Here is a 13,017-nt window from a genome sequence, read left to right on the forward strand (position 1 = left end):
AAGACACATCTTACGTTCCTAACTTCTCTTCCGCCCAATCTCTTGCAGACGCTACCAGTTGGCGGGACGGAGGTGGGCGGGGCACTGACGGGGAGCTGGTGCCCGAGGACGGACGGGCTGGGGTTGGCCTGCAGCCCAACATCCCGCCTCAGTTCCCTCCCTACCGGGGGATGATGCCGCCATTTGTAAGTATATTGCAGAAGAGGAGGTGCCAAGTGACTTTGGCCACCTGCTTCCTTGTTTGAGGGCAGGGGAAACTGGAGAGAGAGGAAAAACCCTCCAGTAACCAATTTCTCCCCTACCCCATCTCAGATGTATCCCCCGTACCTCCCGTTCCCGCCTCCATATGGGCCGCAGGGACCTTACCGCTACCCCACACCAGAGGCGCAGAGGTAAGGGGTTGGGTGTTGTTGTTGTTTTTAATTTTTAAAAAATGTGATAATGGCAAGTGAGCTTTGTGGCAGAAGGGGAAAGCATATAGAGGACCAGGAACAGCAGCAAGTGAGGGGAAGTCCAGGAGATTGCGGTCAACTCTGCGTAACTGGAGCCAGATGTTTTGGGTTCCATGTACAGTCGTAACTTGAAAGTCAAACAGAATCCGTTCCGGAAGTCCGTTCGACTTCCAAAACATTCGGAAGCCCCATCAGATGTTCAGCTTCCAAAAATAGTTCACAGACCGGAACACTCACTTCCAGATTTGCAGCGTTCAGGAGCCAAACTAAGCTTGTAATTGAACAGGTGGACAACAAAGGGAAAGTGTGTGGTTGGAGTCTCTTTGGGCCGAGCGGATCTGTCAGAAACTGGAGGGAGCCGGAAGTGGCATCTGTGAAATAGTGGAGGATATAGAGGGGCAACTTTCCCTTCTCTATAGAGGAGACTTTCTCTCTAGGCTTCCTGTTGCATCATCAGAAGCAGACACTGAATCAGTAGAATGCAAGACTGTCTCCTGATTTCTCTGCAGTGTGGGATACAAATATGGCCTAGAGGCCGGTGCACCACAAAACCCTAATCTTCATGCCTGCCCTCTGACTCCATGTAGGAAAAGACTGGCTGTTACACAAGGGAAGGCAGATACTTCTTCGTAGTGTTTGATCCTTTGGCCCCCTTAGTGCAGGGGCAGGGAATCTGTAGCTCTCCAGCATTTCCTGGCATGGCTGGTGTTGAGGAATGGTGGGAGTTTTGGTCTTGCAGCGCCTGGAGTGCTGCACTGCACTGCTCTGCTGGGGTTAGAGCAACATTATTATTTAGATCAGCAGCACGGAAAGTCAGAGGTGTGACGTTTCTGTTGATCTCCGTCGTCCTGTCATCTCCAGGTTCCAGCGGCTTCCAGGACCCCGCCCTTCGCAGCCTGCAGCGCGCGTGTCAGAGCCTGTGAGCCGGCCCCCCGTCCTCAAGCAGGATGACCTGAAAGAATTTGATGAGCTGGACCAGGAGAACGATGAAGGCTGGGCAGGTAACGGAAGAGCCTAACCTCAGAGCTACCCACAGGAGCCGGGACTCTTGAAAGCGTTTCTTCTTATTGGATCTGTCAAACGAAAGACATCCTATTTGTCTCCCACAGGAGCCCATGAAGAAGTGGACTACACGGAGAAGCTGAAATTCAGCGATGAAGAGGACGGGAAAGAGTCTGATGAAGAAACCACTGAGAACCGGTAAGATTAGGCAGTGGTATGGCCAATAACCAAGTCTGTCCCACAAAGCATGTTGGTTTTGTGAGACGGGTGACACCCCCACCCCCCAGCCCGGTGCCTGCTGCTGAGCTGCAGCCCTGAGCCACATGGGATCATCTTACAGAAAAGTCATTCTTGCCTGGCTGCAGCTACATCACAAGAATATCTGCGCATGCTCTCTCCTTGCTCCCTGCCCCCCCGCCAGCTCCGAGCAGAGGGTGCAGGATCTAAACGGCCCCATTTGACACCTCTCTCTTCACCTCTGTCCCCAAGCAATGATGAGGCTTCCGGCCCGGAAAGCCAGTCGTCGGGCACAGACACCAAGAAGGCTGGAACTCCAAAAGAGGATCAACCCCTCGTCAAAGCAGCCTGGGCCGAAAATGCACGTCCCCCAGAAGGTGGCAAAGAACCGCCGCCACCTGCTGCTGCAGTCCGGGCACCGCCGCCTCCACCGCCACCACCCCCCAACCGGGGCAACTGGGGGCAACCCAATGACTTCCCGGTGAGTCTATGCAGGCTGCAAATCCTGCTTGAGAGCGCCTGCGGTTGGCAGCTCCTATTCAGGCGGGCCAAAGTGTGGAGAACCCAGGCCCAGGTCTCCTCATTCAAGGGGCGTACATTAGATTGCATTGGGTTTCCATCTAAACCAGTGAAACGAATGTCAGTGTGGTGTAGTGGTTAAGAGCGGTGGACTCGTAATCTGGTGAACTGGGTTCGCGTCTCCGCTCCTCCACATGCAGCTGCTGGGTGACCTTGGGCCAGTCACACTTCTCTGAAGTCTCTCAGCCCCACTCACCTCACAGAGTGTTTGTTGTGGGGGAGAAAAGGAAAGGAGCCGCTTTGAGACTCCTTCAGGTAGTGATAAAGCAGGATATCAAATCCAAACTCTTACTCTCTTGTTGTAAAAATAGAAAACTTCCTTAGCCGGAACAACGCACATTGGCATCGTTATTTTGATTTATGCACTGCTTTTCGGCTAAAATAAAATAGGCATTTGGGTGGCACTTGGCATTAGCCCACTCTATCTCAGCTTTAACTAGAACTTCCATGCTGAGTTATTGAAGGGGTGAAGCCATGAGGGAACAGAGCAGCTTCCATGCAGATGTTTCAATACTTGGATTTAAGCCTTTGGGCTTCTTAGTGAGGGAGCACGGGTGTGAGCAGGGACAAACTCTGCTCTCCTCGAGGGTCTCTGGGAGTTGAGCTTCCAGCTCAGGTTTCCTTCCAGCGGAACAGCTTTGAGCGAGGGCTTCTCTCTCTCTTTGCCACCCAGGACCGCTCACTGCGGCCGCTCCCCCCAGAAGACGAGGACGAAGCTTGGCGCCAGCGGCGGAAGCAGTCCTCCTCGGAGATCTCTGCCGCGGTGGAGCGGGCCAGACGCCGGCGGGAAGAGGAGGAGCGGCGCATGCAAGAGGAGCGGCGGGCGGCTTGCGCCGAGAAGCTCAAGCGCCTGGATGAGAAGTTTGGAGCTCCCGACAAGCGCTTGAAGCCCGAGCCTCCCAAGGAGCCGCCGCCTCCCGTCATTGTGGCCGCTCCTCCTCCCCCTCCCCCGCCAGCTCCCACCCCTGTGCCCCCCAACCCGCCAGCTGCCCCAGTCGCCCCCGAGGAGAAGAGGGAGAAAGAGGAGCCCGTGCTGGCCAGCAAACCTCACAGTGCTGTCGCGAGCAGCAGCGGCAGGAGCAGCTTGGACTCCTCCGGTTCTGGTAAACTTGGCTTTTATTTTCAGTGTTCTTATATAGATATATTCTAAGGTAGTTAGCAACCAAAGTGAAAAATCATCAGATTGAAAAGTACAATAAAACAACGACAAGAAATGAGAGGGGGGAAAGCCCGAAGCATGCAATAAAAGGAAAACAGGAAGGCAACTTGGCCTGATCCGCCTGCAGACATTCCACATTGTGTTTCTCATGGCCAAATGATTCTTGGCTGATGGTACAAATCTCCCATTTTATTTATTTATTGAATATCTACGTTGCCCTCCCGCCCCAAAGGAGCCCAGTGCTGTGTGTTGCAGCGGCCATTACACACATGGCAAGCTGTCAGGTGATGTTGCTGTCATTTGAGTCATAGGGACATAGGAAGCTGTGGCGTCGTCTTCCTCCTGAGTTCTTGGCATTGGGTCCTACTAATGCAGTACTGTATTGGCAGCGGCTCTCTCAAGCTGGGAGTGAGTCTGGGATAAGCTAGGTGGCCCAAAGACCTGACCTGGCGTCAGGCAGCATCCCCTGTCCCTGGTAACAAGGTCTGTGGAGCATGCTGTCTTCCCTTCTGATTTGGTGGGTGGTGCATACAGGGCTATGGGGATCTGTGGCCCCCTCATGTGATGCTTGACTCTGAACTACCATCATCCCTGACCATGGGCCAGGCCAGAAATTGGGAGTCCCGGCTTCTCTGTGGCGGGCCGCAGGCTCCCCACCCCAGGCTCCAGAGATCGGCAAGGTTAAACCCAGAGTCCGCCTGCTGCCTCACAAAGCCTGCCTTTCTTTTGTGTGTGTCTTGTGCATGTCTACTACAGCTGAGCCCGCTGTGGCTCCGCCTCCCAAGGAAGTCCCCGAAGTGCGGGAAGAGCCACCCACCTTGCCTGGTCCTGTTCTCCCGACCGCTCCTGCCCCAGCCAAGGTGGAGCCCAAAGCCGAGACGGTCCTTCAGGCACGCCAGCCGCCTCCGGCTCAGACCCTCAGCTATTCCAAGTACCAGAAGTCATTGCCTCCACGATTCCAGCGGCAGCAGCAGGTGGGTGGAGGCAGGCGCCTGGGCTGGGCACTTGCTCCTAAGAAGGGAAGGGTCAGTTGGGGTGGGGCCGAGATAAGGAAGCAACTTGGCTGAGGTTCCGTTGCAGTGATGAGTCTTTAGACTAGAGTCTCTGACACCCCCTGATGTCCTCGCAGCTACCTGAGCAACTCATAACTTCTCCATCCAGCGACACACGCGTCGCAGGAAGTGGGGGTCTCTCATTAGGGTGCTGTTGAGGTCGCTGAAAGAGCCCTCTCTCCTCTTTGCCCCCGAACCCCCTTTTCAGGAGCAGTTACTGAAGCAGCAGCAGCAATGGCAGCAACAGCAGCAGCAGCAGCAACAACAACAACACAGCCAAGTCCAGTCTCCGATGGCTTCCTCTTCCCAGCAGCAGGCAACAGGGGCTCCTCTGGCTGCCATGGGCCCCTCAGGCAGCGTCCATGCTCAGCCTGGGCCGGCAGGGCAGCAGCAACCCCCAGCCCCGCCCCCAGCGCAGCAGGCCCCGCCCAAAGGCATGTACCCCGGCTCCATTGGAAGGCCGCCCCCCATGCCGCAGATGAACTTTGATCCTCGCTGGATGATGATTCCGCCTTACATGGACCCACGTGTGATGCAAGGGCGGCCCCCCATAGACTTCTACCCCCCTGGGGTCCATCCTTCCGGTAAGTAGAGCTGAAGAAAAGGAAGTCCAGGCTCGCCCAAGTGCAGCCTTTTAGAAGACTGTCGGAACCGGTAGGCCTGACTCGCAACGGGTGTGTCTTCTGTTCACCCCTCAGGTCTCCTGCCCCGTGAGCGATCAGACAGCGGGGGCTCCAGTTCAGAGCAGTTTGAACGCCATCCTTCGATCCTCCGAGAGCGTGGCACTCCGCCGGTTGATCCCAAGCTGGCCTGGGCTGGAGACGTCTTCACCAATGCCCCTTCCGGTGCAGACTCGAGGTCTCAAACGGCATCCCTTCGGCAGCAGGAAGAGGAAGAGAAGGGCTTACGGTTAGCGAACGTCTGTTGGGTTGGCCGGGAGCAAGATGTCACCGCGGGGGGAAGCTGAGGTTGTCCCATGTTTTAAAGGTCTTTTTGTTATTGGAACCACGTAGCAAGTCATGGAGTTGAGGGCCTTACAGTTTCTTGACTGCTGTAATGACAGTGGGACGGGCTCACTGTCTTGTGTCCTATCCCTAGCGGTTGAGGCTCTCCTGCCACTTGTGGCAGTTTGGAGTGAGAGCTGACACTGCTTGGGGTCGTCAGTGGATGGCCCCAGAATAGAGGACCTTTCAATCACCCTTGCTCTCCTTCCTTTAGGAGCGAGACCCCTCCGGTTCGCCTGCGTGAGGCCATCACTCCCCAGCCCTACATGGGGAACTACCAGGGTTTCTCCGAAAACGGCAACCCTGCCCCGATGCACCGCTTCCCAGTGGATGAGCCGCCGCGAGCGGGTCCCCCTTGGCAGGCCACCATGGCTCTGACTGCACCCACAGAGGTGAGCAGAAACGGGCGCCCTGAGCCACCGGTCCAGCTACCCCGCAAGAGCGAGGAGGAGCCCCAGCTGCTCCATCGTGACCCCCCAGAAGAGATCAAGACGGTTGAGCCTCCCGTCATTCGGCCAGTGGTGGCTAAGAAGCCTCCCTCGGAGCAGCCCAAGGAGGAGCCTCTGGTCAAAGAGGAGGTCCTGCGGCGGATGGAGAAGCCCCCGCGGCAACAGCATGAATTCCACAAGCAGCCGCGGCGCGAGTCCAAGACGGAGACGCGCTGGGGGCCCCGTCCCGGCAGCAGCCGGAGGGTTGAGGAGATTTCCGGGGACAAGGCCCCACGGCGAGCCGGGCCCATCAAGAAGCCGCCGCCTCCCCCTAAGGAGGCAAAAGACGAAAGCGAGGAGATGCGCTCCGCTGGGAAGGCCAAAGAGGGGGCCGAGGCAGCGGGCAGCAAACCCGAGCTCCCTAAAGAGCCTCCGAAAGCGGGCAAGGAGAACAAGGCCAAGCCGGTGGTGAACGGCGGAACAGTGATGCCACCCAAAGAGCAGCAGCACACTGGCACACTGTCGCCAAGCCGGCGGCGCCGGGAGCCCCCATACGAGCGTGGCGGCTACGCCGGCCGGGGGCGGGCCAGGGGCCGAGGAGAGTACTTTGCCCGAGGGCGAGGTTTCCGGGGTGCCTATAGCGGGCGCGGGAGAGGGGGGCGCGGGAGAAGCCGGGAGTTCCGCAGCTACCGCGAACCCTTCTACCGGCTGGATGACGGCGTGGGCAAAGCGGCTGGGCCAGGCTCCACCTTCCGCCCGCGCAACGCCAGCGAGACACGCAGCGAAGGCTCGGAGTACGAAGAGATACCCAAACGGCGGCGCCAGCGGGGCTCCGAGACGGGCAGCGAGACGCACGAGAGCGCCAGCGATGTGGCCCACTCGGACAAGGAGGTGACCAAGGAGCCGGCCCCCAGCCATCGCAGCCGGGGCCCTCCTGTGACTTCTGCCATGGCCCCCTCCTCCCAGCACCCTGGCTTGCCTCGCTTTGCCGACAAGCTGCCTCCGCGCCTCTCAGACCCTGGCACCCGTGGCGGGCGTGTCTTCACCCCTCGCGGCGTTCCCTCACGCCGGGGCCGAGGTGGTGGCCGGGCGCCCCCTGGGGGGTGGAGCCCTCCTTCCAAGCCCCAGCCCAATAAGAAGCCTGAGAAGCAGCAAGAGGCAGTTCTGGAGCCGTCGGGCAAAGAGAAGGCGCTGTCAGGCCCTCCAGCAATGACCCCAGAAGAACCCGGTGGTTTCCAGGCCCCCTTAAAGCAGCAGCCACCTCCGCCGCCTCTTGGCCCTGGCTCGGACCGTGGCTTTGACCGGCCCCCCCGGCGCCGGCGCCATGGGCGTTCGCAGCAGCAGGACAAGCCGCCCCGGTTCCGGAGGCTGAAGCAGGAGCGCGAGAACGCAGCCCGACTCAACGGCGAGCAGAGGGCCGGCCAACCGTTCTCCCCGGCACCTGCTGCCCCGCTCCCCGAGGAATCGGCTGCCCGGCGCGTGGCTGGCACGAAATCTCCCGACTTGTCCAACCAGAACTCGGACCAGGCGAATGAGGAGTGGGAGACGGCTTCGGAGAGCAGCGACTTCACGGAGCGCCGGGGCGGCGGGGAGAAGGAGCCGGCGCCTGGCGGGCCTCCCCCCACCGCCTTCCTCAAAGGTGGCTGCTCTGGGGCGCCTTCGGTGGGCGGGCGGCCCTCCAACAACGAGCTCAGCTTAGCCCAGAGGAAGGAGATGTCCAAACGCAGCTTCTCCAGCCAGAGGCCTGGCATGGACCGGCAGAACCGACGCTCCAACCCCGGCCCAGGAGGAGGAGGCAAGGCTGGCCGCGGAGGGAGTGGTGGTGGGCGCAGCGGAGGGGACAAGAGGAGCTGGCCCTCTCCCAAGAATCGCAGGCAAGTACTCAGAGGAGAAAGCCCAAAAGATGAAGGGGGGTGGGCAGGGGATTGGTGGATAAAACTGGAATCGCAGAGAGGTAAAGAGATATAAGATGGAAAAGGAAACACAGGTGGCATTTGGCTAATAATAATTATTATTATCTATTTATTTGTTTGTTTGTTTGTTTGTTTATATCCCGCCCTCCTCAGCCAAAGCCAGGCTCAGAGTGTCTAACAACAGTAAAAATAGCACAGTTTACATAAAATCACAGTCAATTGAATACATTCTAAAATCAATTCATTGGGCTAGAGTTCTGTGAAGAATTACCAAAGGAGGGGGTCAGGCTGTGCCTTGGCCAAAGGCCTGGTGGAACAGCTCTGTCTTGCAGGTCCTGCGGAAAGACGTCAAGTCCCACAGGGCCCTAGTCTCTTGTGACAGAGCGTTCCACCAGATCAGGGCCACGGCCAAAAAAGCCCTGGCTCTGGTTGAGGCCAGGCTAACCTCCCTGTGGCCCGGGATCTCCAAAACGTTTTTATTTAAAGACTGTAAGGTCCTCCGTGGGACATACCAGGAGAGGCGGTCCCGTAGGTACGAGGGTCCTAGGCCGTATAGGGCTTTAAAGGTTAAAGCCATCACCTTAAACCTGATCCTGTACCCCACCGGGAGCCAGTGCAGCTGGTGTAGCACCGGGTGAATGTGATCCCGCAGCAAGGTCCCCATAAGGAGTCTCACCGTGGCATTCTGCACTTGCTGGAGTTCCTGGGTCAGTCTCGAAGGGCAGCTCCACATAGAGTGCTATGTGAGGTATCATTTCACCCAACAAAGTCCACTTCTGCAATGTGACTTTCCTCCGCCTAACTTTCCTGTTCCTCCAAACCTCCAGAGCAGATTTAGGGGTTGAGGAATCCCGACACGTGAGTGGGCTTTGTTCTGTGCGTGCAAAAACTTGTGTGAATTCTGTCCCTTGTTTCCCTTCTCCGGTAGTATTCTTTTAAAGCATATTTGTGGAACGTTATGCCCCCAAAAGTTAACAAATCTTCAGCCCCTTAGTGGTAAAAAACAGAGGAAGGAATCTAGTTTGACCATGGGAAGTTGGGAACAGACAGGGCAGTCCTACATAAATTCTGTAAGAGAAATGGTCACCATCAAAAACTGGGAATTTTGAAGATGACTTGTTGATGGAGAGGGAGGGAGAAATAGCCCAGGATATCCCCGGTCCGCTGCCATAATGTTTCCTGCTTCCTCCTCCTCCTCTAGCCGGAACACCGATGACCACTCTCCGGGCCTGAGCCTTCCCCCAGCAGCCACCACCAGCACAGTGTATCGTTTGGACCGCGTCATCCACAGCGACCCAGCTGGCATCCAGCAGGCTCTGGCTGAACTGGGCAGCCGCCACACAAAGCCAGCCTCCCCTGGCCCTGCCCAGCCTCCCTTCCTGGGGCCTGGAAGCAGCAACTCCTCTGCCCTCCCACTGCGACGCTTCGAGAGTAGGAACAGTGGCAGCGCAGGTAATGGGCAGAGTCTGTGCTTAGTAACCAGGGGACCTGGATTTCTTTGTCTTGGAAGTGACTAAATTCATTCTTGGCGATCAATGACCGTATCTTTTCTGTCTATTAGATGCCCCTTATTTTGGGGGACTCCGATTTAAGAAAATGGGGGGAGATGTATCTGTGTATAAGACGCCCCCAAATTTTTGGCATTATTTGGGGGGGTACCTAGTCTTATACATGGAAAAAGACAGTAATTTGCCCATTGGTCATTATCTTACTTGGCTCAGTTGACAAGCGTGGTGGGACACATGACCAGTATCTGTGCTGAGTGCGTTAATCAGCTCTTCCATTGCTCTAGGGGGCTGCAGTTCTTTCAGGATGCCCGTCCCTCTCCCCAATCCCCCACAAGGGACTTTCTAGGAGTTAACAAGTTCTGCATCGGCTCTCCCAATGCACAATACAATCTTACATTTCCAAAGCTAAGCAGGGCCCGGTATGGTTTCAGATTGGATGGCGGGCTGCATGTTGAAATTCCTGCATTGCAGTGGGTTAGGGTCCCTTCCAACTCTCTGATTCTAAGACCGGCTGCTAATGGGCTTTGGCAGGTCTTGTTGAACTGCATTTCCAAGTGCTTCTGGTCTCAGGAGGGACCAGATGCCTCCTCCTTCCCCACTGCAATCCCATTTTGCTGTTTTTTTCCATCCCCCCAATTCAGACTCTTGCTTCCTGGACAAGAACCAGCTGCTTCTCTCCAGCAGTGCCCCAGTGAAGGAGTCCAGTGCATTGGGTGGCTTTTCTGCAAAGCGCCGGGAAAGGCCCCGGAAGCAAGACCTGCTACAGCAGGTAAGCGATTTTCTCTTTCTATGTAATCGCATGGCATGAAGCAGAAGGAAGGTTGCAGCTGCAGCAGCTCGAATACCCCTGGCCAAGGGATGGAAAGATCAGGAGGCTCCAAAAATAACAGATTGGCAAATTACAGGAATTTGTGGAGATGGCTCAATTGACTAGCAAACTCAGAGGAAACTCAAAGCAAAAATTTGCGGAAAAATGGGGTGGTTATAGAAGATATGTTCAAAAATACAATAATAGTTTTGACTCTGGTAGCATTTGAGTGACAAAGTAAAAGGAGGTGGATAACAATTAAGGATTTATTATGTTTTCTGAATGTATTGGAAAATTTATATAGAAAGGTTTATTGTTTTGTATACATTCAATTGTAAGATAAAACATGTGAAGGGACTTGACAGGAAGTCAAAATACTTACTTTCATTATTATCATTACCATTATTTTCTATTATTTTCTGTGTTTGTGCGGGGGGGCGTGTTTTGTATGGAACGTTTGGGAGGAAATAAGACGGTAAATAACAAACAAAATATTGATGTATGTAATTTTTATTTTTCAATTATGTTTTGTGGTAGTATGGTTGTAATGTTTTTTGTAAGATAAAATCATTCAATTAAAAAAAAACGGAAGGCTGCCCAGCTTCTCAAGGTCTCACGTATGTGTCTGTCCCCTGTCTCTCTCAGGAACCCATTCCCTTCCCCAGTGGCCCTGGCTTCTCGGCCCCCAAAGAGGAGACCCCTGGCGAACCTCGCAGCAGGAGCGTTCCGGTGTCCGAGGGGCTCGCCCCACAGATCTGGAACCAGCTGAATTCCAGTGAGTTATTGCAAGCATGTGGAGAAGAAGGAAAGGCCATGCTCCTGGGGCAGGCTAGGAAATCAGAACTGGCAGCGAGAGGGAGCAGCTCTTGGGATCAGGGAAGAGAGAGCAAGCATTCCTGGTTCAGAGGCCCCTGTGTTTTGTTTCATCAGACTCCTCCCAAAAGAGCTACCGCCCTGCCTCTGTGGAGCCCTGGATCGACCCTCTGAATGCCTTTGAAGAGGTTGCTAGTATGGAGGTGAGGTCCGTTGAGATGGGATGGATCAGGTGCATGCTCTGCCGAGGCTCCCTTCCCAGGGCGGAGCCGGACTTTGCCGATGAGGGAGCTTTCCGAGCACAATTCAAAGTGTTGGTGCTGACCTTGAAAGCCCTAAATGGCCTCTGCCCAGTATATCTCAAGGAGCATCTCCACCCCCCTCGTTCAGCCCAGACACTGAGGTTCAGTGCCGAGGGCCTTCTGGCGGTTCCCTCACTGCAAGAAGCCAAGTTGCAGGGAACCAGGCAGAGGGCCTTCTCGGTAGTGGCACCCGCCCTGTGGAACGCCCTCCCTTCAGATGTCAAGGAAATAAGCAGCTATCCTATCTTTAAAAGACATCTGAAGGCAGCCCTGTTTAGGGAAGTTTTTAATATTTAATGCTGTGTATTGTTCTTAACACTTGATTGGCTGGGGAAACTCAGCCAGATGGGCGGGGTATAAATAATAAATTATTATTATTTTGTGTCCCCTAACTCTGTTTGCTGACTCTGCTTTGCCCCTTGCCCAGATGAGCCTGTCTGACAGCGGGGTGGACCTCAGCAGCGACTCACAGGTCTCCTCGGCCACCTGCAGCCAGCGCAGCTCTCCCGACGGGGGTCTGAAGGCCACACCAGATGCTGGGGCCAAGCGCAGCGGAGCCATCGGCAAAAGCACCGAGGATGCAGCAGCCGCCGCCGCTGCAGCTGGACCAGAAGGAGCAGAGCCAAAAGAGCAGAGGAGGCGGCCCCCGCCATCCAGAGACTCCAGTCTGCTGAAGGACAAGAAGGTACACAAGTAACTGGGGTGTCGCCACTTCTTCAGTCAGCACTGATATAACGCATGCAGCTGCATTGGTTTCCTTAATGCAGCAGTGGCCAAACTCGGCCCTCCAGATGTTTTGGGACTACAACTCCCATCATCCCTAACAGGACCAGTGGTCAGGGATGATGGGAATTGTAGTCCCAAAACATCTGGAGGGCCGAGTTTGGCCACCACTGCCTTAATGGTTTCCTTTACTGGATTGGTTCCACCCCCCACCCTGTTTTACTGAAACAGCTCTCCCAAAGGTTTCTGGTGTGTGTGTTGGCGCTGACTGAGGTGTCCTCTTTTGGATCTTCCCTTGCCCCTTCCCATGAATGCCACCTCTTGACACAGTTGATTCTGCCATCCTGATTGGGCTTCTGAAACCGCCTCTTCTCCTGACTCAGCCACCTCATTTCTCTCTTGAGCTCTTCTTGTCATTTTTGCTCCAGTTAGGACTTGCTCCTCTGCCTCGGCTCAGTATTACAAATGGGGGTCTGTGAGAACTGCAAGGCTGTTAGGAGGATTCCCACCTTCCAAAGATCCTTTTAGCAGCATAGAAAGCATCGGCCCTTTACAGCCACAACAGCTGCATCCTGCTCCGCTTTTCCAGAACGGCTTCCCCTGCCCTCTTCTTGCTAGAAAGGAGTCCACACGTTGGTGTGTTCAAGGAATCCTATTGTGGGTTACATTGGTAGCTAACACGGACCATGCATCTCAAGTTCTTCTTGGGATTCTTTCAGGCAACTTCTATTCCTCTTTCTAAAAGTATATTCAGGAGCGGTAGCATAATTGAAGGGCTTGCAGGTCTCTGCACTTAAAATTTTATCCAAGTAAAATTAGCCCAGGCTCTTGACCAGATTGAATTCCATTATATACATAAATCATTTTCACATTTTCTCCTAATCTTGGGGAACTGGCAACAATCCAGGCAGGGAATGTAAGCTTCCACCCCCTGAAATCCTGCACTGATTTTGAAAATAGTACCAGGCATAATAGGGATGCGGGTGGCGCTGTGGGTTAAACCACAGAGCCTAGGACTTGCCGATCAGAAGGTCAGC

The 13,017-nt window shown here is 55.2% G+C and overlaps 1 protein-coding gene across 4 annotated transcripts in view; it reads left to right on the forward strand.

The window, feature by feature from the left end:
- Positions 1 to 13,017, forward strand: part of PRRC2A (proline rich coiled-coil 2A) — a 40,013-nt gene that overhangs the window by 18,474 nt on the left and 8,522 nt on the right. For all 4 annotated transcript variants that reach the window (XM_081852243.1, XM_081852240.1, XM_081852242.1 and 1 more), the window contains exons 7-21: positions 49 to 185; positions 313 to 392; positions 1,314 to 1,453; positions 1,562 to 1,652; positions 1,944 to 2,172; positions 2,944 to 3,373; positions 4,186 to 4,403; positions 4,690 to 5,065; positions 5,180 to 5,390; positions 5,700 to 7,787; positions 9,028 to 9,278; positions 9,976 to 10,103; positions 10,788 to 10,917; positions 11,073 to 11,158; positions 11,685 to 11,942. In XM_081852243.1, coding sequence (XP_081708369.1) covers positions 49 to 185; positions 313 to 392; positions 1,314 to 1,453; positions 1,562 to 1,652; positions 1,944 to 2,172; positions 2,944 to 3,373; positions 4,186 to 4,403; positions 4,690 to 5,065; positions 5,180 to 5,390; positions 5,700 to 7,787; positions 9,028 to 9,278; positions 9,976 to 10,103; positions 10,788 to 10,917; positions 11,073 to 11,158; positions 11,685 to 11,942 — 4,853 coding nt within the window. The remainder of the gene's footprint in view (positions 1 to 48; positions 186 to 312; positions 393 to 1,313; positions 1,454 to 1,561; positions 1,653 to 1,943; positions 2,173 to 2,943; positions 3,374 to 4,185; positions 4,404 to 4,689; positions 5,066 to 5,179; positions 5,391 to 5,699; positions 7,788 to 9,027; positions 9,279 to 9,975; positions 10,104 to 10,787; positions 10,918 to 11,072; positions 11,159 to 11,684; positions 11,943 to 13,017) is intronic.

This window comes from Podarcis erhardii (assembly GCF_964252035.2).
Source record: "Podarcis erhardii genome assembly, chromosome: 2".
In the NCBI taxonomy this organism is placed as follows: domain Eukaryota; kingdom Metazoa; phylum Chordata; class Lepidosauria; order Squamata; family Lacertidae; genus Podarcis; species Podarcis erhardii.